Source organism: Canis lupus, chromosome 17 (assembly GCF_048164855.1).
Source record: "Canis lupus baileyi chromosome 17, mCanLup2.hap1, whole genome shotgun sequence".
NCBI classification, from domain to species: domain Eukaryota; kingdom Metazoa; phylum Chordata; class Mammalia; order Carnivora; family Canidae; genus Canis; species Canis lupus.
The window spans coordinates 9031711-9059310 of record NC_132854.1 but is presented as its reverse complement, the minus strand read 5'-3'; the positions used below and the strand labels follow the sequence as shown (position 1 = coordinate 9059310).

The window sequence follows — 27600 nt, the reverse complement described above, 5'->3', positions numbered from 1 at the left end:
TTTCTCTTAACCTTCTGACCAAGAGATATCCTTTTGCAAGTGAAGAAACAAGCTTGGAGATACTGCCTTTACCAAATTCAACCATCTAGTAGGAAAGTGTAACCTGAACCCAAATCTTTTTTTCGCCCCAAATCTCCTAATTTGAAATTTAGAGTGATAGTTTACCTCTGAAATAGGTTGCCTGTTTAAAACCCTCAGCAGCAAAACAAATTTATTACTATTCAAAGTGAGTTGGTATATACAGGTATGTTGTAGGATAACCATCATATACTTTTTCTATAAAATTATTTTCAGCTTACTACTAATCCTTTCTTCAACTTTCTCTACATTTGCTGTTAAACTCATCTATTGAGTTTTTTTATTTTGTGTATTATATTTTCAGTTCTGTTCTTTTGACATTTTTATAGATTCTTGTTCTTTGGTGTAATTCTTGTCATCTATTCTTTGAATATCATCATCGTGGTTACTTTAAAGTCTGTATTAAACAACTCCAATACCTGGGTTACCTGTAGGTTTCTTTCTGTTGTCTGTTTCTTGGTATGATTAGTAAACTTTGAGTGAATGCTGGACGTTGTGTATAAAAAATTATAGATGATGTGGATCTTTCTCTGCAGAGGATTCCAGAAGGTATTCTGGCTGGCAGCACAGGGAAGATCTGACCGGGTGGATTCAAGGCTGTTTTGCTGTGTTTGTGAGATTCCATCTTCTAGTTTCTCCCCATTACTAAAAAAGTAGTTTTCCAGGGGTTACCAACTGACAGCTGGGGTGTTTCTTATTGTGATCTTTGATCTGTGTTCAGCTACTCTTTGCTTGGAAAATTAGCCTCTTACCCTAACATCTTGTTGAGCAAATGCCTTGAGTGAAGAATTAGTGCTGAGTGTGGGGTTTATTTCTATGTGCTTTCTGGGATCTTGGGCTCCCAGTTCCTGGCTGCCTTGCCAGCTCCAAACACTGTTCTTTGTTTCCCCACTTCTGTGTGATCACCTGAAGTTCTTCTGGCATCCTGCCTTGTCTTCCTTTTGGCTTCTCAGTCTCTTTATTACAAATAATCAGCAAAAACGGAATTCTCAGCTGCCTTGGCAGCTCTCTCCTCACCTGTAGAGTGTGTGTGTGTAATCTGCTTTTCTAGTTCTCAGATGCAGATGTGTGCTATAAGCAACTTAGAGGCGGAGGCAGAGGTCTCTATGTACTTTTCAAACAGTTCAGTGGAACTGAAATAATCATTATCACTATGCCAGTTTAAATGTTCGATTTAGGGATTTGGCCTAAGAAATCTAGCACTGAGGTTTCATGATCTTCTAAATAGCTCCTTGAAAAAGGTAATTTTTATTCACTAAGTGGTTCCTTATTCTTGTTTAAAAGAAAGCCAAAAAGAGAATGTCCTCTGCCCAGAATTAAGTATGAATAATAATTTTCATTGTTTAAGATTTTGCAGTTTGCAGAATGTTTTTTTTTTTTTTACCTACTATATTCCTCCTGCAAATATATATTAAGTACCTTTTACCTCCCTGTGTTATAGGTGAGGAAGCCAAGAAACACATTGAGTAAATGCCTGAAATCACAAGCAAATTATTGACAGTACTCATTAAAATTAGGCTCCCAGACTACTAGTCCTGTCCAGTATATTAATGTGACTTCAAGTCAACTATGTTTTAGAAAGTATTTTTTAGAAGTTGTACCGACGCTCCTCTAAGTTTATTTAACTTCACACTATTGCTTGATTTTGTTACCTGTAAAAATTTCTTATTAAGGATATTTTCAGTGTCCAGGAAAATTTATACATACTCTGAGAGGCAGCCATGCATGTGCAGGTGTACAGGTAACAGACACTCAGCCTTTCTCTTCAGTCCTAGGAGGAAGGAATTGTAATCCGATGCCTGTGCCCAGAGCACTACTGGACACATCCTCTAACATCTTGCTGTGGTTGTCTGATTCTAAAAATGATGTTCACACCCAGACAGGTAACATAAAACGTATGCTGCCTCCGCCTCACTGAACGTCATAGCTGTGGAGTCCTAAATAGCTCTTCACATCAAAGTTAAAAAAATGGATCACTTTGTTCAAACAGTCTTCACTCACTTGTAGGAGTGGTTTATATTCACTTCCTGGCTCTAGCTCTCTTCATAAGACAGTCACGTGGACTATCCCTACTCTTCAGCCCCCTTATTTACAGGCATTCCAGCCTAATCTCTGCCGCAGCTGTCAGGATCCTAATCCTTCCTGCAAACACTCACTGCCAGTGTGTACAGTACTAAACTGAATGCATGCTTTGGGGCTAGCCTTTCCAGCACCCTCAGAGGTCTCTCCAGAAAAACAAAGTTGTGGATGATACTTTTTAAACTTCTAGAAACTTAGCCAACCCATTTAGAATATGTCTGGACCTAACATTTAATAAACATTGATCTTCAGGCAGACATGTGTAATAAAGACCGTGGTGGGTTTTTTTTGGAGGGGGGGGCGGGGGATGGAGGAGGAACTAAGTTGGGAGCAAAACGCGTGACCACTTTTGCTGTTGTTTAGCCGGTGACCTCAGGGACATTATTTAACTGTGTGCTTTCTTCATTTGTAAGCTGCAGGGGAAAATAATTTGTCTTCTAACTTATCGAGACATACTGCAAAGAAAAATGTGGTGGCTGTGAAAAGTGTTCTGGGATCCTTGGAAGAAAGGAGTACTATATAAATTCACGGTAGTATGGTGATTATTTATAATATGAACCGAAACTGAGATGTCAAACATCAAAATGTCTTTTCCCAAAGTTGGAATAACAGCTTGTGTAAGCTTATTCACTTGGTGTGCTCTATTTGAGAGGCACAAAATACTTTAATTTTAAATATATTTGTGAGATGGTATGGTTCTTTAAAGTAAAAGCTACTCAAAGACCGTAAAATGGTTGGGCTTTTAGATGTTGGGTACTTACTAATGATGTACTGATAGAAACAAGTGAACTTTGCATCTATTTATACTGTGGTTTTCACTACACTGAATGAAATTTCATTTTCTCCCAGTGTTTAAATCACGTCTTAAATGTGAAGATTGATACCTGACTAGTACATATAAAGATGACGCCTTTCTTTGTGATAGCTGAGGGAGTCTCTAGTGAGGGATGTCTTTTTTTTCTTCCAGGGGCTTCTAAAATTTCTGACTCTGAAGCCTGTGTCCAAATTTTGATTTGTACTGCATAGATTGTGTTTTTCTTGGGGGGGGGGGTCTATCTTAAATCAAAGTTTATTAGTATACGAAATTTTAATAGAATTTTCTGTGATATATTTGATGTTACTTAAGCTTCATTAGGTAAATATAAAAGCGCTTAACACATTTGAATTATTACTATTTGATATTTTAATGTATTATTTGCCTAGTTTTCAAGAAATGATCAAGAAAACATCAATATACAGCCATCCATTAGTTCATCGCTTAATGGATCCAGGAACTCAAAAAGGTACATTATTTTGTTTCTTTATATAATTTGACTGATTCTAAGAAGAGAAACAACTAACTAGAATACAAGTGCTTACCTCCTCAGTGTTCCCTAATGTCTTAAAGACAGCGAGGACTTTTCAATTGCATATTGTATCTCGGCTTGTGTTTGCTAACCTGAAAATATCTATAATAATGCGTAACGTCTACTGCTATATGTGTGGTCCTGATGATATGTTAGAAATAGTTTTGACAGACAAATTAAATATACAAACTTGCTGAGTACTTAGATGTTTTGTGTGTGTATGTGTGTGAAAAAGAATAAATTTTTTTCCAGTCACATAATTGTGATTTCTAAGGTATTTCTTTTTAGATAGGAAGAGAGATAAAAAATAGTTTTGTGTAAGGCTACAAGTTTTTATGAATGCCTGCCTGAAAGATGATTTTAGACTATAAAAACATTTCTAGCTTGTGTTTATGGTTCCTCTGATATACTAATTGGAGACAAATACATAATATGATTTGACCTTTCAGTATAAGGAGAATTTAAGTTTGAATTCTGCTATAATTGTAGTTATTTGAAATTGATCTCTCATTTTGGCATCATTTTAAGTATCAAGAGTGACTTTGCATGGATTATGTAATGTAACTATCCCCATTGTCTTGAGATTAAAAAGTGCAGACAGACACTCTAGATGTAGACCTGAACAGCAGGTACTATGTTTTGGTAGAACATTTGTTGTATAAATTTAATTATCTTGGCTTCTTTATTCTTCTCTCTCCTTTATCTACACACAGATGTTTTCTAAGAAATGTAGTCCTGGTTTATTTATTTATTTTTTATTTTTTTATTTTTTTATTTTTATTTTTTTCCTTTTTTTAGGCATACCAGGTGGCCTCTACCTAGGTGAGCATATCTTTAGGCCAAGAGAGCTGGGAGTATGCCCAGTCTTGGCAGCCTACATGACTTAAACACAATGGTTTTACTGTAGTGATTTTTGCAAACCTAAATATTTAAAGTCACAATCAATTAGAGAATCCAGTTATTTAGACGATTTGAATGAAGATGCAATTTCTGTGCAGTTTATGAATAAAATTTCATCATCATCATTATCATTAGTAACAATGCTTGGTTTCAACTCTGAATATAATAATTTGGCAAATTACAAAGGAAATGGGAGAACTTCAGGGTAAGGTTGAGACAGAACAAGTATTAAAATATTTTATATCATGAGAAAACACACCCCATAGTCATCTGTATAGCCAATTAAAGCTTTAAAAATATGTTTGCAGGCAGATTAAGTGTGTGCTGTTGGGGCAGAGTCAGATGGCATTTTGTTGGAAAGACTTCTACTAACCAGAGGAACACTCAGTTCTTTAGTGCTGCAGGATAGCGACTTTCCTGTCCCAACTTTTATACTTCGTATCTTGTGCTTGGAAAAGATGGAACAAACCTATAGCCCAGTTCTTCTATTTCAGCGCTGGCCTGAAGGTCCAAGATTATAGGATGTCACTAAGTTTTACACAGATTAAAGTTAGGACTGTGGTATGTACCAATAGTCCTCCTCTCTCTCTGGTTTCTAAAGCTACATGAAGGGTCTCAGCTCTCTAAAACCTTATTCATATTAACTATTCCAAATACCTTGTATTGCCTACCTATTGCCAATAGCTACTCTCTAGCTGCTTAGCCCACATAACAGTGCATTATAAAATAGCTCCACAGGGTCTGTGGCCTTGGAGCAGATTTATCCTAAGCCAAGGCTCAGTAATTTCTGTGCATGACTCCCAAATCTACCCCTCTAACCACTTACTCGATGTCCTTCTTACCACCTTGTGTCAGGTCAGAGCCTTCCAGAAGCAGATGCTAACATGGGATTAAATGTGTAGGAGATTCACTGGGGGAAATGTTTGTGGACAATAAAGAAAGAAGAATGGAAGTGGGTGGGGAGAGCCATCAGACCGGGAGGTGCAGGTCTGACATAGGTGAGAGGTGAGAGGAGAGGGAGCCAGTGGCCCACTAGATGTGTGTTGTCTGTGGAACAGGAGGGAGGTGACTAGCCAGCAGCCCCAGGGGAAGGCATGGCATCTGAGGAGCCAAAGGGGCAGAACTGGAGCTGGCGGGCAGCAGTGCTCCAAGTGGCATCCCTTAATCTGAACAGCACACTCTGTGGCCAGTGTGTCATACCACAGAGTAATACACATTAAGAAAATAGTTTCCCTTTGCAGATTTACATCCCAGCCCAACCTATGTTTTCTATCTCAGTTTATACCAATTTCATTTCTGTGGCTGCTCAGAAATCTAGAATCATCCTAGTTCCTCCTCCTTGTACTGTTCATCATTACATCCCATCAGTTTTACCAAAACATGTTTCCTGACTCCACTAGCCCTCTGGCAGCACCAGTTGCCTTGGTTCAGGTCTTTATCATTTCTTCTTGTGACTCTGGTAAGTGCCTTCTACTTACCTGGCTGCCCCCACTCTAGGCCAGCTCTTTCTTTATCCTATTGTCTTTCTCTAGAGCTGCATGATCTTTTCAAAAATTCATACCCATCACAATTGCTTTCAACCTAAAATTCTTTGGTGCTTCATTATTTCCAATAGGACAAAATTAAGACTTTTTAGCATGGCCTAAGTATTTTGTCGCATGTTACAACCCCCACTCATCCTACATTTTAGTTCTCAGAGTTTCCCAAACTGGAAAATTGGTCAGGAGTCTTTTTGCCCGTGGGCTTTTGTACATGCTGTTTTCTCTGCATGATGTGTCTTGTCCTCTCTCATTTGACTCCCAGACTCATCATTGTCAGGGCGCAGGTCATTCTTTTCTGAGCTCTCCAACATGTGGAGCTTTTTCTTTCTGTTTTTGAGTTAACTAGTTAAATCTCTATTACACTTACATGTTGCTCTATCTTTAAGTTTATAGCGCTCCGTCAGGTACTCGATAAAATGAGTGAGTGAATGAATGAATTAGCAATAACTGAGGCCTGTTGGCTGGACTTGCTGTTTGCTCATTGGTAATGATCTTGTGTTTCTGGTCTCCAGTCAGCTCACTCTACTCAGAACTCAGTATAGTGTGTTATTTAGGGATATCAGGTGAAAACCTTTTATGAACACCTTTATAAATCTTTAGAGTTGGGGCAGCCCGGGTGGCTCAATGGTTTAGCGCCGCCTTCAGCCCAGGGCGTGATCCTGGAAACCCAGGATCGAATCCTGTGTCGGGCTCCCTGCATGGAGCCTGCTTCTCCCTCTGCCTGTGCCTGTGCCTCTCTCTCTCTCTCTCTGTTCTCATAAATAAATAAATAAAATCTTAAAAAAAAAATCTTTAGAGTTGGATTATGAAGAAGAAGGTTTATCTGAGTAATTCTTTTGCTGTTTAAGGGACATTATCAAACTATAGTCTGTCTGAGGCAGTAATTTTAATGTAGTAGTTGGAGTACCACAGCACATATAATTACTAATATGAGAATTGTTCATCAACACACGTTATGTGTTTAAAAAGTGATAGGAGCAACTATCTGCTAACTAAGACTAATACATTCCTTACATATTGAATGAAAATCACTAATAATTGATAAAATCAATTTATCAGTCTGCCTCAAATGTCTTCAGAACACAAGTCTGAGTGTCAAGTTTGCGTGTCAATTGTTGCCCTCCAGGGGAGGTCCACCACCACTTCAAAGGCTCAAGGTTTCCTGCTTAGCTCCTAGAGCCAGTACTCCTGCCTTAGTTTAGTTCTGGCATCTTTTGCCTGGATTATTATAATGGTTTAATGAGCTTCTAATGTAGTTTTCAGCTGCTGCTGCCAGAGGTGAGTGCTTCAATGACAAATTTGCTCATGTCAGTTCCTGCTCCCAGTGCCTCACCTTCGAGAACAAAGGTCAACATTTGTTCTATTTGTTCCTGCGAGTGCAATCCCAACCTGCCTCCTTAGGCTTATTTTCTATAACACCCCAACACGTACCTTGTACACCAGCTCCAGGGGTCTTCTGACTGCCCCCGGCCTGTCTCCTCTTGACCTCGCTTCCCCCTTGTCAGCCTGCTCCCCTTCTTTTTCCCTCCAAATACTCAAATGTCTCCCCCTTGAGAATGCTTCTCCCGATTCACCAACCACTGGTACTTCCCAAAGCACTTTAGAAATACTTCTTTTATTGTGCTTCCTTCATTCACATGTGTTCACAATAGTCCCAGCAGCAGACTTTGAGTACAACTAATTTTGGTTCTTTTTTTCTTTCCCACTTGCATCCTGAGCAGCCCGGTAAAAGGTGCATTGTCTTTCTTCTGTAAATGTAGCATCACTTGATCCACTTGATCCACTTGATCAAAGTGACAGCTTCTGTGTATTCTTGAAACTAAGCAGACCTCCAGACAAAAAATGTTTGTGAACTCATCTCAGGAATTCATTTTAACATCAGGCCCAGGACCTTGACATTGCAGACGCGTTCAGAATTCTTTCAGGTTAGCCTGTGACCATTTACTAATCGGCAAATATTTTTAACATCTTTCTTTTTTTCAAATCTCTAGCTATTTCTAAGAAGCACATGACATTCAGCTTTGAATGGAAGATTCAGCTGAATGACAAGTCTCTTTCATTTAGTAGAGAAGATTTTATTTTAAATTTTGCTGACAGGTTTTCATGACAGCCCTCAAGTGGAAGGTTAAATTCACCTGTCATAGCTATTAAAGACATTTTTTTTTTTGGTGTATTTCTGTGATCTGACCCTTCCATTTATTATTGTTGTTATTGACCTTAAACGTATAAAAGAGAAGAATATAGACAGAGCTTCTGTTTTTGAAGGCTTGCTGCAATCCAACCTCTGAAGTGAATTCACTGTTAGATTTTCCTCTCAAGAAAAGAAACACCATAATGTAGCAGAATCCTGCTAATTTTCACTTCATACTTGAAACTCCTTTAATTCTCAGGAGAACAAGAGCACCTGGTAGATTTTATTCATGATCAGCAAAGATTTAATAGCAGGAAAATGGTGTTAAGTCTTATTTGTATCAAAGAGCATTAAAATAGATAGGCCCAAAATAGCAATATAATTATAATATCGTCTTGATGTTTTATTTACAGTTTGTTTTGATATTTATATTTTAACATTAAACTCATTAATAAAATAATACTTTATAGTAGATAGCTTTTATCTACAGGTACAGGTATTCGGTTTTCTGCTTTTCATATAGGGAAGTCAAGATTCAACATTGTGTGTAACATTACTTGGTTTTAGTTACTTGCCTCAGGGCCTAAATGCTAGATAACAAGGAGAGAATATTTGTGGAAAAAAATATTCTTCAAAAATGTAGATTAGAATTCCATTGTATGATAATGATATTAATTTTTGGAGGAAATTGCTCTTGAAATCTTAACTAAAAGCCAGAGAATATCTACTCATTCATTAATCTTCTCAAGATTTCAATCCCATATTCAACAAATAACTAAGCATGCATTTTAAGGAAAATATTCTTTGACTGTTATATTTGGGGCTAGATTTCTCTTTATTACAAGGCCCATGTGAGGATGTATATGTAGCTCTTTCTACTATATTTTAGTTTAGAGAATTTCATCATGTAGTGATTTGCTAAAACTTAATATTAAACATGTTTTTTGATTTAAATAAATGACTGTTTAAAGTTTTTAAATAACTACTGCTAAAATTAATTGTAGCCCAAAATCTTTAAATCAAAGTTAATGCTGAAAAACAGCAAAGTTTGAAGGTAGAAATAACTGCATGTGTGTATTTGCTTTTAAAATCCTAAATATTACATCTAGACAAATTATTTTAAGCAGCCAACTTTGGTACATTTTGGTTTCCTGTTATAGATTATACTAATTTTTTATGAGACTGATATCTTAAGGACTGTCTGTAGTGTTTATATAGTATTTAAATGCAAGCGAGAATATTAATATAAAACCTTATCAGTTAAATTTTATTCAACGTGATAATATTTTCTGTATGATACAAAGTCATCTTAGTATATGATTAATTTTGAATGACCACATATGGATTGATAGAGTTGTGCTCTTTTAAGTATATATGCAATTAATAGTGATGATTGTTGTTTCATTAAATCTCTTTGAAGATCCTTTTTATCGGGAGGTGTAAGTAATTTTTGATTTTAATAATATATTCATGTGTATGGTTTTCAATCTCACTTCCTTCTAAAGATAAATATGTGGCCATTCTAAAAAATGGCCGGTTTTGTTTATTTGGAAAGACAGTATAAAAAAAAGAAATCATTTGTTATTTCACTGTTGTTGTGAGGACAACAGCACTAATCTGGTCCATTAACCTTTAAAAGAAACTGCAAAGTCAGACTGTAGCAATAAATATTCAGTGGCAAAGTTTTTATATCAAAGATTGGAACTTTAGGAGATGCTCCTGGGATTTAGTGTACTCTAACATCTATTAATCCCTGATACCCTGGGTGACTTGTCAAAAAGTGCTCCACTTACAGAGAGTATGCAAGGAGGCCCAAGAGGACACATTCGCAAAAAGGTCAAGGAAGCAATTACTGTTTCCTGCTTTTCCCTCAAGAACTGCCACAGCAAATGCTGTGCCCCTCCCCCACCTCATCTTAGCAAAGCCTGTGAAGATCATGAAAGTTCAAGTTCCAGTGAAACATAGTACCAATATTATTTGGTTCTTAGAGCTCTTCTTTCACGTCAGTGCATGCCATAGTTGAAGAAGTACGGTGAAATGGATTAGAAGAGGTGACTCTTGCTGAAGAAAATCAGTTTTGTGTTCCTGTATCTCTCTGTCAAGGGTCAATATTTGTGCTGGTGGTAGAGTGGATGTAGACTGGGCCCTTCCTGTGGCATGCAGTTAAGTTGGAGTTTTTTTGGGAATACCGGGTTCTGTGTGGGTCCTTAGAAGGACTCTATTAAAGGATTGCAGAATTTAGGGCAGGAAGTCATGTTGATAGGAAGTCCCTCCTGGGACCGTGGCCTCTGAGGGAAGTTTTCAATGATGTTAAACTTGATCTACCTCTGTCTAGTCATTCTGCTCCCCGAATATTAGGGAATGATGTTATCGGAGCTCATAGGGCAGAGTTGGAAATAACATCTCTTAGGACTTAGGGACTCAACACTGTCACTTCTACTTATTCTTGCCTCAATGCAGTGGAGAAGTTTGAAAGTCTCTTGAGGCTTTTATGTACTCTGTAGTCCAGAATTTTTTAGACTGGCAATGGAGATATATATCTATATATATCTATATCTATATCTCTATATCTATATCTATCTATATATATGTGCATATTTTCCCCCTTCACTAAAATTTTGGAACATGTTTTAAAAATAAAAGTTTGCTTATCTTGGAGCTTACTTTTAGGAGTTAATAGACAACAAAATTGGTGGTGTTAGATTTTGGCTTAGTATTGAGAATAATTTTCAATAATCCTATTTTCTTTTTTTCTCTTAAAGATTTTATTTATTTGAGAGAGACAGCAGTGGGGAGCAGTAGAGGGAGAGGGAGAAGTAGGCTCCCTACTGAGGGGGGGGAGCAGTAGAGGGAGAGGGAGAAGTAGGCTCCCTACTGAGCGGGGAGCCTGCTGCATGGCTTGATCCCAGAACCCTGGGATCATGACCTAGCCAAAGACAGATGTGTAACCTACTGAGCCACCCAAGCACCCCAATAATAATCACATTTTCTAAATGTATCTCATGAAGTAGCACATTTACTCTCATTGGAATATTTAAGGAAGCTGAACAAGCTGGATATGTAGTTTACATCAAACATGAGGTGCAAGATTAAACTGGAAGGTATCTAAAGTGTTTTCCATCATGACATTCTAGAGGATTATATGACATTTTTTTAAAATTTATTATTATTATTTTTTTTAAGATTTTGTTTATTCATGATAGTCACACAGAGAGAGACAGAGAGGCAGAGACACAGGCAGAGGGAGAAGCAGGCTCCATGCAGGGAGCCCGATGCGGGATTCGATCCCGGGTCTCCAGGATCGCGCCCCAGGCCAAAGGCAGGCGCCAAACCGCTGCGCCACCCAGGGATCCCTATATGACATTTTTTAAGTGGTCTATCTGTTTTAAAATTTTGAATAATTGCATTGTTGGAAATTTTGAAAGGTTTTAACTTTTGAGATTTGGGAAATAAATTCTCTAGGAGGAGCTTGTCTTCTATGAAGACTAGGTTGAAAAATTTTTGTACTGCCCCCAAATTTCTTGGAAATACTTGTATTTGTTACATATTTACTTGCTAATTTTTGGATCTCAGGACTGAGGTGTGAATTAATCACCCCCATCAGGTTATGGTGCACTCCCATCAGGCAAGACTCCAATGTTGTATGTAGATCTGTCTGTATGTTCCTCCCTTCTTCCCCCTCTCCCCTCCTCTCTCCCCCCTCCCTTTCTGTCCTCTTCCCTTCTTGACTTCCTCTTTTACAATTAAGAACTAGGTTGAAGAGAACTAGGCCTGCTGAGGTGGGAGAACTAGCCAGTAGGATTCTAGTCAGACTCAGAGAACAGAAACAAGACTTGAAAAGTCAATGGGTTTTAAGGATTGGAATAAGAAATAAATAGCTTCTCTGTTAGTGCAAGTCATAGGTCAAAGGCTAAATTTAAGACACATTTCCTTTGTGAAGCCATCTCTTAGTGACCTTCACCAGTGCATTCTTCCTTCCTTATTTAGTGCTAGAATTTTCTTTTGTTCCCCAGCTTTATTGAGGCATAATCAACAAATAGGAATTATGTATATTTAATATGTGTGAATTATGTTTTGATATATATATATGGATAGATGTATAGAAATGAACATGGCAGTCAAGTTAATTAACATACCCATCACTTCACATAGTTGCTGTTTTCTTTTGTGTGTGATGAGAACATTTAAGATCTACTCTCTTAGCAAATTTCAGATCTACGTTATTATTATTTTTAAAGATTTTATTTATTTATTCATGAGACACACAGAGGCAGAGACATAGGGAGAGGGAGAAGTGGGCTCCCTTTGGGGAGCCTGATACAGGACTTAATCCCAGGATCCCAGGATCCCACCCTGAGCCAAAGGCAGGCGTTCAACCACTGAGCCATCCAGGCATCCTCAGGTCTACATTATTATTAACTGTTGCCACCATGCTATGCATTGGACTTCTAGAACTTATTCATCTTGTGTAAAAGACCACTGTATCTCCCCATTTCCCCCACCCTGTCCCTGGCAACCACCATTCTACTCTCTGCTTCTATGAGTAAGTATGGAATTTTCAATTGTACCTCACAATCCAGTATTTTTATTTCTATGGTGATCTTGTTATATAATTTAGTTTCATGACTAAGATGTAATAACAGTTGTAATAATGATAATAGTAGCCAAGGTGATAAGCACTTTACATATAGCATCTTATTTAATCTCCCAGATGGAGGTTCTTTTATCTTTCACATTTTACAAAGGAGGAAACAGACTTGGAGAAAGATGTGTATCTTGCTCCATAACTAGTTTGTAAATTTTTAGAGACAACTAGTTTTTAAAAATTATATTCTAGCTTTTTAGGAGTAGAGAGGGAGGATTTGGAACAATAAAAAAAAAAAAAAAAAAAACCAACCCACATTTTGGCTCCTTCATTTACAAGTTGTGTGAGCTTGGGCAAGTTAATAAGGCTCCCTGAATCTTAGTTTTGTTATCTGTAAAATCACAAATAAGAATGACTAAATTATTTGTAAAAATTATCTGAAATAAAAATAAATTACATGAAATATCATATATCATATATATCATATATATATATCATATATCATATATCATATCATGGTCTAGCATGTTAAATATGTGCTCAGTAATTGGTGAATTGCTTATGTATGTTGCAGATGTTAAGATGCCATGAGTTGCCCCAAAGTGATGGCATAAAAATAAGTAATAATAAAATATCACAGGGGTATATTGTTGGATGGTATTAAATATTTTTTGCCTGGGTAAAGGCGGATCATAAAGGATATACTACTATATATTCTTGATGTAGCTAGTTACACTGTGTAGCCTATGTGAATAGTCAAGATCTTATGTTCCATCACCAATCTTTCTCTTGTTCTAGATGAATAGATTGGTAGTCCTTGAAACATACTGCTTTTTAAAAAGTATATCAATTATTATTTGTTTCATGTGACTTTGCAGAAACGAATAATGGTGATTTTCACTTTGGTGGATGTATGAACTGCTGGCTTCTAGCATCAGTTATTTTAAAATAGTTACTTACTATTACACTGCACTTAAAGTAAGTGAATATTCAAAAGTAGCTTAGAATAAGTAGAAATGCTACATTTCCATCAGGTTCTTTTTCTTGGTTTTTACTAACACAATCACAACTGTTGACTTTTTCTTTTCCTTTCAGAGAAGACAGATGATGACAACAAGAAAGTGGTTGCAGAGATCATGGCAAGATGTTTTGTTCCAAGGTTAATAACAACCACCTCCTGGGAGGGATTTCACTTTGTTGGTCAGGAGATTCGGATTACTGAAGGCATGGATTGTTATGGTGCTGTTGTTTGGCCATCGGTATAATTTCACACAAAATTTGCTATATCTCAATGATTTTCTTGCCAGTTTTGTTCCTTATTTTGTATTATTTGGAAGGAAAAAAAAGATTCCCCAGTTCTATTTTGTGACCTCAAACAACACTAAAACATAGAAATCATGAAATTGGGAAAATGCTTCCACCAATTAAATCTATTTTTGACTTATAGGGTTAATAGAGTGCTGTTTACATCTGCAGTGTTTTGTGACCATGGGAGTTTAGCCAACATTTTTATTTCCCATTCAACTGGCTCCATTTGAGTTAAATAATCATAATGAAATCTGTCAGTCTCAACATGCAGAATGTTCTACAAGGTCACCAATCCTTTCCCAGTTTTCCATAAAGGGTGTAGACCACCCCCTTTCCTCCACTGTCTGCCCCAATCCCACACACTTCTTTGAAATGACTATTATTATTAGAAGTTGCTTTCTTTAAAGATAATCAAACGTAAGCAACTGAATTCCATAGTTTCAGTTTTCTTATCTCCCCAGCAATCCCCAAGGACTTTTTGTAGTCTAAATGTTGACATCCTCCAAAAGTGGAGGATATCCACCAATAGTGGCAGATGTACTTCTGTTGATAATTTTCTGTGGTGATCTGTACATTTGCACACATATATTCACGTGTACACGTCATAGCATTAGTATATATTGTATATTTATCTAATAGACTTTAATTTTACTTTCTGTTATTACTTGCCAAGCACTATTTTTTTCTTTTTTAAAACTTTCATAGGCCCTTGTTCTTTGCTATTTTCTGGAAACAAATGTAAAGCACTATAATATGGTTGATAAAAACGTGATTGAAATTGGAGCTGGAACAGGACTAGTCTCCATCGTGGCAAGTTTACTTGGTAAGTAGGTATTTTTGATTGAATGGGATCAAAGAATTTAATGATCAGATGTCATTAGCTGCTTTTAGTATTCATTTTACTCTGACCTAGGCCTAATTGAATGGGCTTCACCGAGAAACACGACCAATTTTAAAGTCACCTTTCTGGTGTGTTTCAGAATTTCCTGTGAAGTTCTATTAATTCAGCTCATGGAGCAGCAAGTCACAAGTGTATTCTAATGGGAGGTGTGCTCAGGCCTCTAGGCTGCCAGAGGAGGCTTGTGGGACACAAGGTCCAGGCAGAGTCTACTGCTGCTGACTCTGCTGGTCTTGATTGAGACGTTTGTTCCCAGGTAGCTGTACATTCCTTGTAGGTTTTAAAGTCCTATGCTTTCATGAATAAGCACCTGTTGGGAGAGAGAAGGAATATTATCAATCTCATCTGCTTCTAATTTTAGGCATTGATGCTTGAATTTCTTTTCTCAGTTCATCTTCATTCTTTGGGGACTCTCTTCTTGTCTCACCAGCATTTTCTTTTCTCATGACATGTGTGACAGTCTCTACAAATGCCTAAGCCTGCTTCGCTTCAGTCTCTTTGTTGTTGTTGTTACCTACTTCATTGCCTTAATTTAGCTGGCTTCTCTGATGTGTGCTCCCCAAATCTGTCTTGATTTCCCTGGTCTTTAGAAGTGCACACCTGCCACTCTAAAATCTTGAGAGGAATTCAAGATTTAGCAATTTACAACTTTCTCAACACTGGGGAAATACAGGACCCTTGAAATCCTCCCCTAATTTTAACACTGGGGAAATACAGGATCCTTGAAATCCTCCCCTATTTTTTTTTTATATTGTTCCTTCCTGATATGGCTTTCTAAAGTCACCATTCCATTTAATATGGGTAGTCAGTGGCACCACTGGGTTTATACTTAAAGGCTTCCTGATCAAGAACACTTTTGTGTTTTTGGGAAGTCATTTGTTTCATTAAAAAGAATTGATCCTTTAAGGCTGCTTATATAACTTGACACAAATAATCAAAGATGGAAGCTTTGTTTAGTTAACATTCTATGACTAGTGGTATTTACCTCTCCACCCAAAGATCTTAATGGTCAGATAGTTTACATTCACTGTGGATGGAGTGGGTGGGGGATCTTCCATATCTTGGTATTTTAAAAAGATTTGTTGAAAATGAAAGGGAGACAGAACATGAAGACTCCTAACTCTGGGAAACGAACTAGGGGTGGTGGAAGGGGAGTAGGGTGGGGGGTGGGGGTGAATGGGTGACAGGCACTGAGGGGGGCACTTGATGGGATGAGCACTGGGTGTTATTCTGTATGTTGGCAAATTGAACACCAATAAAAAATAAATCTATTATTAAAAAGAAAATGATAGACCCACTTACACTAGAATGTGACAACATATTTCTGTGATTCTACCGATGATACACATATTGCCCTCACTTTAATATCTCCCACAAAATATAGTTGATGGCTAGAGAAACTTGTCATGGTGACTAAGGAGTGGGTTCTTAAGTGGTCTGAGCTGCACTAGACTTCTCTCACAGTTTTGCTTTCCTATTTCTTACCCCAGTCTGTTCTTGTCCAATGATGTGGAGTTGATCAAGCCTAGATTTATTGACACATTTTCAGGCTCTGCTACAGCTCACAGAGCCAAATTTTATTGGCTGTTGGTGTTGGTTTCTACAATTTTGCTTCTTCTAGTTTCTTTTCTTTTTTTTTTTTCACTACTCACTTTTAACTCGGAGATTGTGCACATCTTCATCTGAATATTCTAAGTCCTGCATCTGTGGTCTTTGGTCTTTGGCTGTAGGAATACTATGCACATGTTGTGGCTAGGTTTTAAACATCTTTTGATGGGAAGATTCATACTTGTGAGGGGGTCAAGCTAAAAAACTTGGGCATAAACATGGATGTCATGATACTTCCAACATAATTCCATTGATAAGCCTCTTTCCACACCCGAGCCCCTCTTGTTCAACAGCAGGATCCCTGATGCAGTATACACCCATTTGGCCTCACGTGACTTGGGCTCAGAATTGTTTGGGTGAAGAACCAGTGCTTTTTTCAACAGTAACTTCTGATTGTTCCAGTAAAGATTCCAAGTGTTTTAATTTTTCTCTTTCTCTAGCTTATTTGTCTCCTAGCATGTCATAGATAAATAGCAAAGAACCATAGGGACAATAGTAACAAAAAAATCGCAGGAGAACAGAAAATTGTAAGGGAGTGCAAAGGTGACACAGGAATATAAATTTTTTTTAAGGGAGGTGTAAAGCTGCCTTAGCATCTGTTTTGAAGGGATTGCCTTCCTGTGTGTACCGACCGACCAGTCTTTTCCTTGGGGTTAGCTATTATGCAGAATTGCAAATGCATGTTGGTTTGAAACCTGATTGCTTTACCTTATCCCTGGAGTTACTTTTCCTACTGTTCTTTGCTTCATAGGTGCTCATGTGATTGCCACAGATTTACCTGAATTACTTGGAAACCTGCGATATAATATTTCTCGAAACACCAAAATGAAATGTAAGCATTTGCCTCAGGTTAAAGAACTCTCCTGGGGCGTGGCTTTAGATGAGAACTTCCCCAGGTCTTCTAACAATTTTGACTACATCCTGGCAGCTGATGTTGTCTACGCTCACCCTTTCCTGGAAGAACTCCTCATTACCTTTGACCATCTGTGCAAAGAAACTACTGTCATTCTCTGGGTCATGAAATTCAGGTTGGAGAAAGAAAATAATTTTGTAGATAGATTTAAAGAGTTGTTTGACCTGGAGGAGATTTCTAGTTTCCCTAGCCTGAATATTAAGTTGTATAAAGCTATGAAGAAAAGTCGGAGGAGTGCATGATACCTTCAGAGGAGCACTTCGAAAGCAAAGGTAGTTTCTAGCAGAGTGTTCCTTTAAAGAAGACCATGGACTATCTGATGTAACACTGACTTTCCCAAGGGGACCCCCTCCCTACCCCCCCACCCTCATAAACTTGCCTCACACCCAACAGGGAGTTTCCCAGATAGAGTACCTGGGTCGGGAGGGCTGGCCCAGCCATACTCTGTGGTCATTGGTTAGGACAAGGTCTACTTTCCTCATCCCTCTATAGAACTGTTTATTATTATCATTATCATTTTAATAAATGGTACTACTATTTTTAATGTATAACTATAGGATAACTTTTAATAATATGTATAAAATGAACATTCTTACTGTTTTAAACATAAGCTCATCTGAGTCTCCCTTCAGGAATAAATACATGGTGTATATTGGGATCTGCAAGTAAATCTGAAAAGGCAGATGCATAATGTAATGGTAAATGTGAGATTATATTTTGTGGTTTTCATTAGTGCCAGTTTATAGGTGGTCTGTTGTCTCTGCCTGGCAGGCCTCAAGTGCAACCTCTGAAATCAATCACGTTTGTGGATTTGAGGTTATGGGCAAGGACATTTCACTCTAGTAAATGAAAAATGAATGGAAGCAAACAAACACAGCTGAAATTTGGGAGGACTTCTTGTTTTATTTTTAAGCCAAGTACAGTTATGTTTTATCACAGGAACAGAAAGTATAAAAACTTTGGGTTGAAAATACACATGGAAAGATTTAGGTCTCTAATCTCAAATAACCAGACTTAGGACTGGTTTTAAAATTTAAAGCTTTTGTGATACACATGTATAGACCTAGATATTTGAAATCCTATGGGTTTTCCTAACATGGGCCTTAGAGATTAGAACAAAGAGTGAAGTAATTAGAGTCAGGGCAAGGAGGGCAAAAAACAAGGATTGTGTCCCAGTGGTTCACACTCCATTGGTGGGTGGCTACTCTTGCAGTGTTCCTTACGTTGTCACAGTGCCCTCGGCGTGGTGCTTATTCTCCTAAGCCCAGCCCTGTGCTTTGCTGGAACTTCTCAGCCACTCAGGGCCCAGCAGAGCTTGTAAAATGACTTCCTAGGGTCCTGATGTGTAAGGAGGTTGCAGATGTTCTCCTAGTGGGTTTTTGGCTGTGCAGCCCATAGGGCTGTCTCCCACAGACTCCAGCAATTACATGATCTCTTTGGCTTTTCATAGCCGGTTACTACATAAAGTCATGTGATCCTTACAATCTTTCTCAGAAGTCTAGGGAATATCATTATCCCTACTTCACAACCAGCATTGCTTGGGCTGAAAGAGTGGTCACTTGCCCCAGGCACATGGCTGCAGAGGGCTTGTCTGCGATTGGGGCCTGTGTTCTTACCCCTGCACTGCTTTATGTATTTAAAGCAGCAGTTCTCAAGCTCTTTTGTAAATGAGTGAAGTCATCTCTTCAAAGTGGGATCGTTACCCAGAAAGGTAAGCAAATACATTAGAAGAAGTGAGAATTGCCCTTCCTTATATTTTCCCTCTTTTTTTCTGGCCTTATCTGAGTTGTCAAAGCAGGTGCATTTGGAAGGTGACATTGAAGCAGAGCAGGAAGGAGATGAGGGAAGAAGCAATGCATATATCTAGGGAAGTCTGTTCCAAACAAAAGGGGCAGCTATGCCCCAGAGGCATGCCAATCTTCTAGCAGAAACAGCGAAGGCCAGTGTGCTTTGGAGCAGGGCAAGCAGGGGACACTGGTTAGTCAGGGAGGTCACAAGGGGCCAGGTCATGTCTGATCTTCATTGCAGTCTGGCTTCTTCAGAAGCAGACTCTGAGGTGGAGTTTGGTTTGCCAGTCATTTATCAGGGAGTACCATTGGTATTGAGACCTGTGGGAAGGAGAGGGACAGGGACAGAGACAGAGGACGAGCTGCAGTGTGGGTCCAACCACCAGCAGCTCTGAACCCCAAGTGGCCTTTCTGAGTGGTCCTGTGTTGGGGCAAGCCTTCTGGGCCTTGATGACCTCATGTCATGCAGTCACTGGATGCAAGTTACCCTGTGACCTTGCAGGAGGTGACTCTTCACCTGAGGCCATCCCTGAATATGCTCACAGCTGAGGGCCATTTTGCAGCAGCCAGGTAATAAGTTTTTTCTGAGGGGGATCTGGGCAGCACATCACAGAGAGTACCACTGCCTCTAAGGCCATTGGAAGTACTGGCTTTTTCTCTAGTGAAGGGGAGAATCACTGGATGATTTGGAGTAGACTGAAACAGTATCACTTCATGTGAGGACCACTCTGGCTGCTATTTTGAGAATACTATGAAGGGGCAAAAGGACCAGTTAGGAGGTTGTGGCAGCCATCCAGGTGGGCAAGGAGGGCAGCCTGCTGTAGGGAATGAGTGCTAGAGATGATGAGAAGTGGTTGTTTCTAGACATGTTTGGAAGCTAGAGCCAACAGACCTTCCCACCATGTTGAGGAGTCAAGGCTGACTCTAAAGTTTTTGATCCTAGCTACTGGATGTCAAGTTAGAGTCATTAGTTTAGAGATGGTTTGTAAAGCTCATTCAGGGAGCAAGAAGACACAATAAGACAAGAATGGAGCCCTAGGGCTGGCCAGCATTAAGGTCAGACATAGGTATATATGAGATTTCTTTGAGGTTCTGTCCCTTACCAACAAGTTATCTGTTGACTTTGGAAAGATCTGAATTTACTACCACAAAGGGTTTTGAACTGGTCAGTAGAGTTCTAAATTTCCTCACAGCTGACTCAGGGGCTTCTAGCAGTGTTTTAGGTGTGGCAACAGGAATCTAGGGGTAACAAGTAAATACAATGGCTCCTATGCTAAATGTTTGAATATTACTACTAAGCTATTTTTAGGTAGAATACATAAAGTGTCCTTCTTTTCAAAGACTGTGTTGGGACCAAACCAGCCATATGGTTCCTCTTTCTCTAAGTGTCAATCTGTCAAACACAACGTTCTATAACCATTGTTTTATTCTGTTTATAGCATTCACTTGCAAATTTTAACACCCACACCCACACACTGTGTGTTGTCTACTTTTATCTTTTTGCTGTAGGTTCTCCACACTTGTCTAGATTCAATTTCATAATAATTTAATCTCAAAAGATGTAATTTAAGTAGGCTTTTTCTATCCTAAAAGTTTATTTTATAGCTAGTTGATTTGTTAACTTCAGTCCAAGGGAGTTTACTGTGAGTTTTGCCTTTACTTCGCTTTTCTCTGTGTACGTTGTGTCTGCTGTGTTTGTGTGTGTCTGTGTTCTTTTTTTGACAAGTTAAACTGCTACTGAGAACCTGGTTCAATTCTTTCAGTAACTTTCCAGATTTCTAATAGAATAAACACTGATTGTCAAGGCTTTAGTAGAAGTTTTTGCTTCACAGTAGACATACCAGCTTGCTGGTGAGACTCTGCCCCGTAAGTGTACACGTGACACACAAGTAACCATAAAAGTCGTCATGCCCCAGACTGTATCAGTTACCTTTAGGAAACTAAATACTGCATGAAAACTTCTATCTTAGAGTTTACTAATATATCCTATTTCATTTGTGCCAATATTTGTCAACCAAAATTTTTCAAAAATTGGTTTTTATTCCATATTTATATTTCTTTTTTTGGGTAAAGAATTGTGACATTGGGTAGCTTCCTTTTTTTTTTGTATATTTTTTTCCACTGGAGTTCGATTTGCCAACATATAATATAACACTCAATGCTCATGCTGTCAAGTGCCTCCCTCAGTGCCCATCACACAATCATCCTCCATCCTCTCGGCCACCTCCCCTCCCACTACCCTTTGTTCCTTTGCCAGAGTTAGGAGTCTCTCATGCTTTGTTTCCCTCTCTGATTTTTCTCACTCATTTTCTCTCCTTTCCCCTATAATTCCTTTCACTATTTTTTATATTCTCCATGTGAGTGAGACCATTGTCTCACTCTCCAATCGACTTACTTCACTCAGCATAATACCCTTCAGTTCCATCCACTCGAAGAAAATGGTGGGTATTTGTTGTTTCTAATGGCTGAGTAATATTCTATTGTATATATAGACCACATCTTCTTTATCCATTCATCTGTCGATGGACACCAAGGCTCCTTCCAGTTTTGCTATTGTGGACATTGCTGCTATAAACACTGGGGTGCAGGTATCTCGGCTTTTCACTGCATCTGTATCTTTGGGGTAAATCCCCAGCAGTGCAATTGCTGGGTCGTAGGGTAGCTCTATTTTTAACTCTTTGAGGAACCTCCACACAGTTTTCTAGAGTGGCTGTGCCATTTCACATTCCCACCAACAGGGCAAGAGGGTTTCAGGTAACTTCTTAAAGGATTTGGAGCCAATAGTATAAATTCATTGTTGTGAAAGAAAATGTAACAGAATGTTCTTTTATTTTTTGAATCCCTGAGTTCCAGGAGCATGGTGTCCTCTGTAAATGCCTGGTCTCTAGAGACAGAGACTATCTCCCACTTGTTTTACACAGTGCCATTGGTATATGGCAGATAAATCATTTCTGAATATCCTTTGGAAGTATGTCCACTGGGTAGGATTTTCATACATGAAAAGATTTATATGTACTAATTTTGAAAGCAAACTGGGAAACTTGGGTTCTAGAAATAAAAGATTGAAAGTCAGCATTAGGTAGAACAGATAAGGAAGCTTATTGATAAGCTTAGATGAAAATATACTGTGCTTCCTTTTTCGACTCCATTTTAATTCAGTTTTCAATGAGGTCTGCATGTAGAGGAGAAAAAATTGTCAAATATGTGCATTTCTTTCTCCACCAAATTATAAGGCAATAATAAGAAACAAAGTTGGAACAGATAAATAATTTCACAAAATGTGGGGATTGGGCAAAGCAAAATTTAAAAACCGTAGATACTTGTGAGCATGTTTGTGTGTGGATCTAATTCCTGAGGTCTTCTTTATGAAGCCTGGAAATAATTCACAAATGATTTCCACATCCAGGTTTTGGTATATTTGAGTTGTGATGTGAAATTAAGCCTAGAATATTTATGTGCAAGCCTAATTTCAATGTCTGCTCTACTTCTAAGTTCTGTACAGAATCAAAGACAATGTTCTGTATTCTTATGTAGCAGTATTAATGGGGGCACTTGTGTCCTCAGTGGCTTTAGTTAGCATTGCTTAGTTCTGTCGTCCCATTAATTCCTTTGTAAAGTGTGCCAAGGCTGGACACTCAGTGTGTATAGCTGTGTAGTACTTATATTGCTGAGCCTATACCACTGGCTGTCAATTCTACCCAACTAACCTTTGGCCTTTGTTAGGAACAGTGCTTTTATTGGAACAGCTTAGAGGCGGGATTTTTTCCTCTCAATTCTCCCAGTTTCCTTGATTCTAAAGCAGTTGTCTTGCCCTGAAATCCAATCAAATTTTAGAATTGGCACTTGAACACCAAGGAATTTAAAAGCATCATGAAAAATGAAAACAGGTGTCCAGGTCAATTTTGTGATAAATGGCATTAATAGAAAAACAGAGGAATATGGGGTATCTGCTGCCAACCACTAATACTTTACCATACCAAAAAATATTGTTTGGTTTTCCAAACAAAAGCATAGCCAAATAAAATCAAAATAGTCCCTTAAAAATGTTTTAATAGCCAGATGTTACTTCATAATGCCACCATAAATACAGGACATAAGGTTTCTGAAAATCACTTATTTGATAAATGCTAGATTTTGTAGTTTAGGGTTTGAAAATTTTCATGTTTTCATTGTCCACAGTCTATCTATACTCATGTTTATTTTATAAAACTATGAGTCAGCCCCTTACCTTCACTGGATTTATTTTTTATTTTTTATTTTTATTTTTTTTTAGTGTCATGTTTTAATTTGAGTTTTCTTATCTGGTGCCATGATTTAATTTGGGTTTCTTATCTCTTTCTGTGTTTCCTTTGTTGGAAGAGTATAAATCATGATAGCAAAGGTTGTCTCTTTGTCACAAACCATTATAAATAAGCCCAAAGAACAAGCCATAAAAATGTAAGAAATTCTTAGATTAAAAAAACATGAGTAATGCTTTCTACCCACCTGGTATTCAGAGGTAAAAGTACACTTTGCTTCTAGTAAATTATTAACAATTTTCTAACCAATGATTTCCTCCTTCCTTAGGATCTCTGTGATTTATAGTCAATTTAAGAATTAGATGTCAAACATGATAAACACATTTCATAAGCATGTATGAAAAAGGGGAAATGAGGAATAATTATAATATAATTGTAATTAGTCATAATAATTATAAATTATTATTAATTTTTAAAGATTTATTTTAGAGAGAGTGAATGTGCAAATGGGAAGAGCAGAGAGAGAATCTCAAGCAGACTGCCTACTGAATGTGTAGCCCGATGAGGGGCTCGAGCCCAGAACCCATGAGACCATGACCTGAGCTGAAACCAAGAGTCAGATGCTTAACTGATTGAGCCACCCAGTTGCCCCTAATTATACTATTATTATAATAAATATATAGAATAAAATGTACAGCATTCTTAGAGTGGAGAGGTGCTATTGCTGTTGGGAACAGATTCTATATTTTTGAAAGAATACATAGAGGCTTAAAGGCAATTATAAGAAGTCAAAATAGCTAATGCAACTACTTTTACTTTTTTTGGATTTTATTCTTCTCCAGGAAGCTATCTGATGGCTGTCATTCATTCATTTATCAATTCAGTATTTTTTGGAAACCCATAATGTGCCACAAGGGGGCTGTAGACACACGGTGATTAAGGTAGATGGGCCATTCCTCCTGGAGACCTAAGGTTAGGTGTGAATGGGCAGACGGAGAAATCAGTGCATCTCCTGGGGGCCGGAGCCGGGACCCGACCATCCTGATTAGAGGGAACCTAATCCACAACCAGAGAGTCAGTGAGGGCTTCCCAGAGAAGATTGCTGAATGCTGGACAAAGGAGATGGAGAGAAGGAAGAGGGGACACATTGTGGGCAGAAGCAGCATCATGTGGGAAGCTTTAAAGACAGTCAACAATGCCTCTTTGAAATACTCCCTGGAAAAATTGTAGCTTCTCTTGCCCCTCACTGAAATAACTCCATTTATAGAATACTCACAGTTTTTGGCTCTGTTTTAGATATTTTACATATGGCATCTCACTGAATATCTTTAATACTCTAGAGGTATTAGTCCAATTTACATATGAAGAAACTGAGTCTCAGTGTGGGTGAGCAGCTTCTCTGAGGTTGTAGCTGTGTCTCTGTGGCACCAAAGCTTGTGCTCTTTTCAGGGTGCTGCTTCGCACCCCTTTTCCACTCTGAGCACTGCAAGAAAATCATGATTTGAATTTTATTCTAGCTAATTTAGAGCAATCCAATCTGCTGAATATTGTCTTTATTTGCCTCCTGAACACAAATTAGCTTCAGTGGAACAGTAGCGAGATGAACCCCTTTCACAATATATCAAGAAGCGTATGACTTTATAAATGTATGTATATACCCAGCATATGCTTAATTTTTTCTTTGCAAGGAAACTGAACAAATATTACACGAATGAAAGATACATAGTGATCTTCAAACAGCCAGTGTGGGTGTCAAAAAAAGACCCTCTTGTATAAAAGGTGGCGTGAAGGTGGAAGCAAAAGCTGTTCTTCAAAGATGGCATAGGCAGAATGAAGGCAAGTGTAGGATGCCCTCGGGTGACCTCTCAGCAGAAAAGGCCAAGGGGGTGGGGCTGAACTTTAAAACATCATCCGATCTGTCTGTCCATGATGCTGGTGTTTACAGGCCTGTTACTAGGTGGTGACGCTCACTGCATCAGCACAGAGGTAAGCCCTGGGGTGACGTGAGCACACCAGTTACCAGAAACCGCCTCTCAGCAATCTTTCAAGGTGAGGGCAATCTTGACTCAGGCAGTTGTAGCCTTTTGAAGCCAAATAGGGGGCAAAGGGAGTTCTGACAAGGAGACTGGAAGTTCACCAGCATCTCCAAGGCAAAGTGCTTGTCTCAGTGGAAATGGCCCGAGCTTCCTCCGATGACAGGCACCTCATCTCTGGGAGGTTGACATTGCTGACTAAGCCTCAAACCCTGGCTGGGGGCCTCAACAGGTGGCAGGACATAAGCCGATGTGGTTCAGCGTGTGCTTCCATGATGCCAGAGGAGGTTACACTCCCAGAGGCAGTCATGTGAGCGTGAAGCTCAGAGGACGGTGCTGATTGCCACTGAAGAGTGATGTGAGACAATGTAGCTACAGAATGTTCCAGAGTCAGAGGAGGGAAAACGATGTAGCTAAAACTTCTGGTGGGAGATGGCTTCCCTGGGCAGTCATGGCTTCAAAGGCAGGATGGTAGGAATGGAAACTCTAGGGAGCAAACCTCAAGGTTAGTGAGGAAGAGGAGTCACAGCATACTTTTGTCTCTAATAGCCTTCTGTTGGATGTACTCCTGGTTCACGTGTTTGCATTGGCCAGTACTAACTGACACCTACTGACTGACACCTCTACCAAGCAAGTAGCTGAACAAGGAGTCTGAGAGGTGCAAGAAACCGAGTCCAACATCTGAGGACGTTTCAGCTTGGCTGCCAATATAATCTACCTCAGATAAATAGCTTGCGTTGATTCCATTTTATTCTTCTAACAAGTAGGTGAAAAGCTAAGGATTTGGAGACCATTCCTCCAAAGCTTCCACAATAAAAAAATGAGTCTGAAATTACCTAAGATTGCCACTGGGAGGCCCCAGTACTCTGCAAAATGAGCGTTCCTTTCCAAATAAAGAAGTGAAAATAAAAGAAATGATTTAAACAAGTGAATTGAATTATGAAAGATTATATGCAAATGCATCAAGAGCGGCAAGGGGTAAATACACAACAGTGTAATGTGATAAATATGTGGTGCCATCCTCCTTAATTATGGATTGTTTAAATTCCACCCTTTGCCTCAGCACTGTGCAGTTACAAAATAAACTCTGAGAAAAAGAAAGTGAGGGCTGGTTTCCAGGTCTTTGAATGCTGTACAGGTGTTCACCTGGCTGCGTTTGCATGTGCACATTTGTGTACTGGCGTGAGGGGAGAGCGGGGAGAGAGTGGAGAAGAGTAATGGGGATGGGTAGCTGAAAGAGACTGCGCTGTAGTTGGAAGACAGGTTTCGATTCTTGCTACTTGAGGAGAGAAAATCTCTGGCCAGACTTGCCAGATTTTGACTTCTTGTAACATACTGATTCTCAAACTTGAGCATGCATCAGACTCAGCTGGTGAGCTTATCAAACACAACTATCTGGGCTTAGAGTTTCTGATTCAGTGGATCTGGAATGGGGTCTGATGCCTTTCTTTCTTTCTTTCTTTCTTTCTTTCTTTCTTTCTTTCTTTCTTTCTTTCTTTCTTTCTTTTTCTTTCTTTTCTTTCTGATTTGAGAAAGAGAGAGTGTGGGGGAAGGGGGGTCAAGGGAGAGAATCTCAAGCAGACTCTCCACTGAGTGAGGAGCCTGATGCAGGGCTGGATCTCATGATCCTAGGATCATGATCTAAGCTGAAATCATGAATTGGATACTTAACCGCCTGAGCCACGCAGGCACCCCCTGATGACCTGCATTTCAAACAGGTTTCCAGGTGATGCTGATGCTCCTGGTCCGGGACCCCACTTTAAGAAGCACATTTGTATACATACACTCCAACATTTGGCGTTCATGTGAGACTAAGGTCTTTTGACATATAAAGGAGATGCCTCCATCAGATTGTTCTGTGGATCCTCTATTCAATTCATCTTCTGTATCTGATGATTCATATCTTAGAATGCACCTTCTTCCTGGGATGAGTGCTGTTCTCTTCCCCATGAAACCTTTCTTGAACCCTAGGTAAATCCCTGTAGGCTCCATCCTTTCTAAGTTGTTGGAAGGACACCTCTATTCAACATTGCAACCTACAGACTAAGCTTTTTTGCTTGCACTTAATGTTCTTCTATGCGTATGCACCATTTATGTCCATTTTGAGTAACATTTAAGCATAGTTATAAATAGACTGAAATAAAGAGAACGGGAA

The 27600-nt window shown here is 38.8% G+C and overlaps 1 protein-coding gene across 2 annotated transcripts; it reads left to right on the top strand.

Annotated features, from left to right (window-relative positions):
* Positions 1-663: 663 nt before the first annotated feature.
* LOC140607864 (putative methyltransferase-like protein 21E) lies at positions 664-26360 on the top strand. 2 transcript variants are annotated; one of them, XM_072782441.1, is made up of 6 exons: positions 664-1961; positions 2571-2687; positions 3361-3440; positions 13756-13919; positions 14674-14791; positions 17226-26360. In XM_072782441.1, exons 3-6 carry the CDS (start codon positions 3371-3373, stop codon positions 17627-17629), a joined length of 756 nt encoding a protein of 251 aa, XP_072638542.1. In that variant the 5' UTR covers positions 664-1961; positions 2571-2687; positions 3361-3370; the 3' UTR covers positions 17630-26360. The 2 variants fall into 2 exon arrangements, with proteins under 2 accessions (XP_072638542.1, XP_072638543.1); XM_072782442.1 differs by lacking the exons at positions 664-1961; positions 2571-2687; positions 3361-3440 and adding an exon at positions 4656-13638.
* The last annotated feature ends 1240 nt before the right edge of the window (positions 26361-27600 follow it).

Bases quoted from the DNA above. Each gene is read 5' to 3' on its own strand.
- LOC140607864 (XM_072782441.1), top strand. From the start codon at position 3,371: ATGATCAAGAAAACATCAATATACAGCCATCCATTAGTTCATCGCTTA. The intron at 13,920-14,673 runs GTATAATTTCAC...AAACTTTCATAG, and splicing joins GTGCTGTTGTTTGGCCATCG to GCCCTTGTTCTTTGCTATTT. The intron at 14,792-17,225 runs GTAAGTAGGTAT...TTTGCTTCATAG, and splicing joins CATCGTGGCAAGTTTACTTG to GTGCTCATGTGATTGCCACA.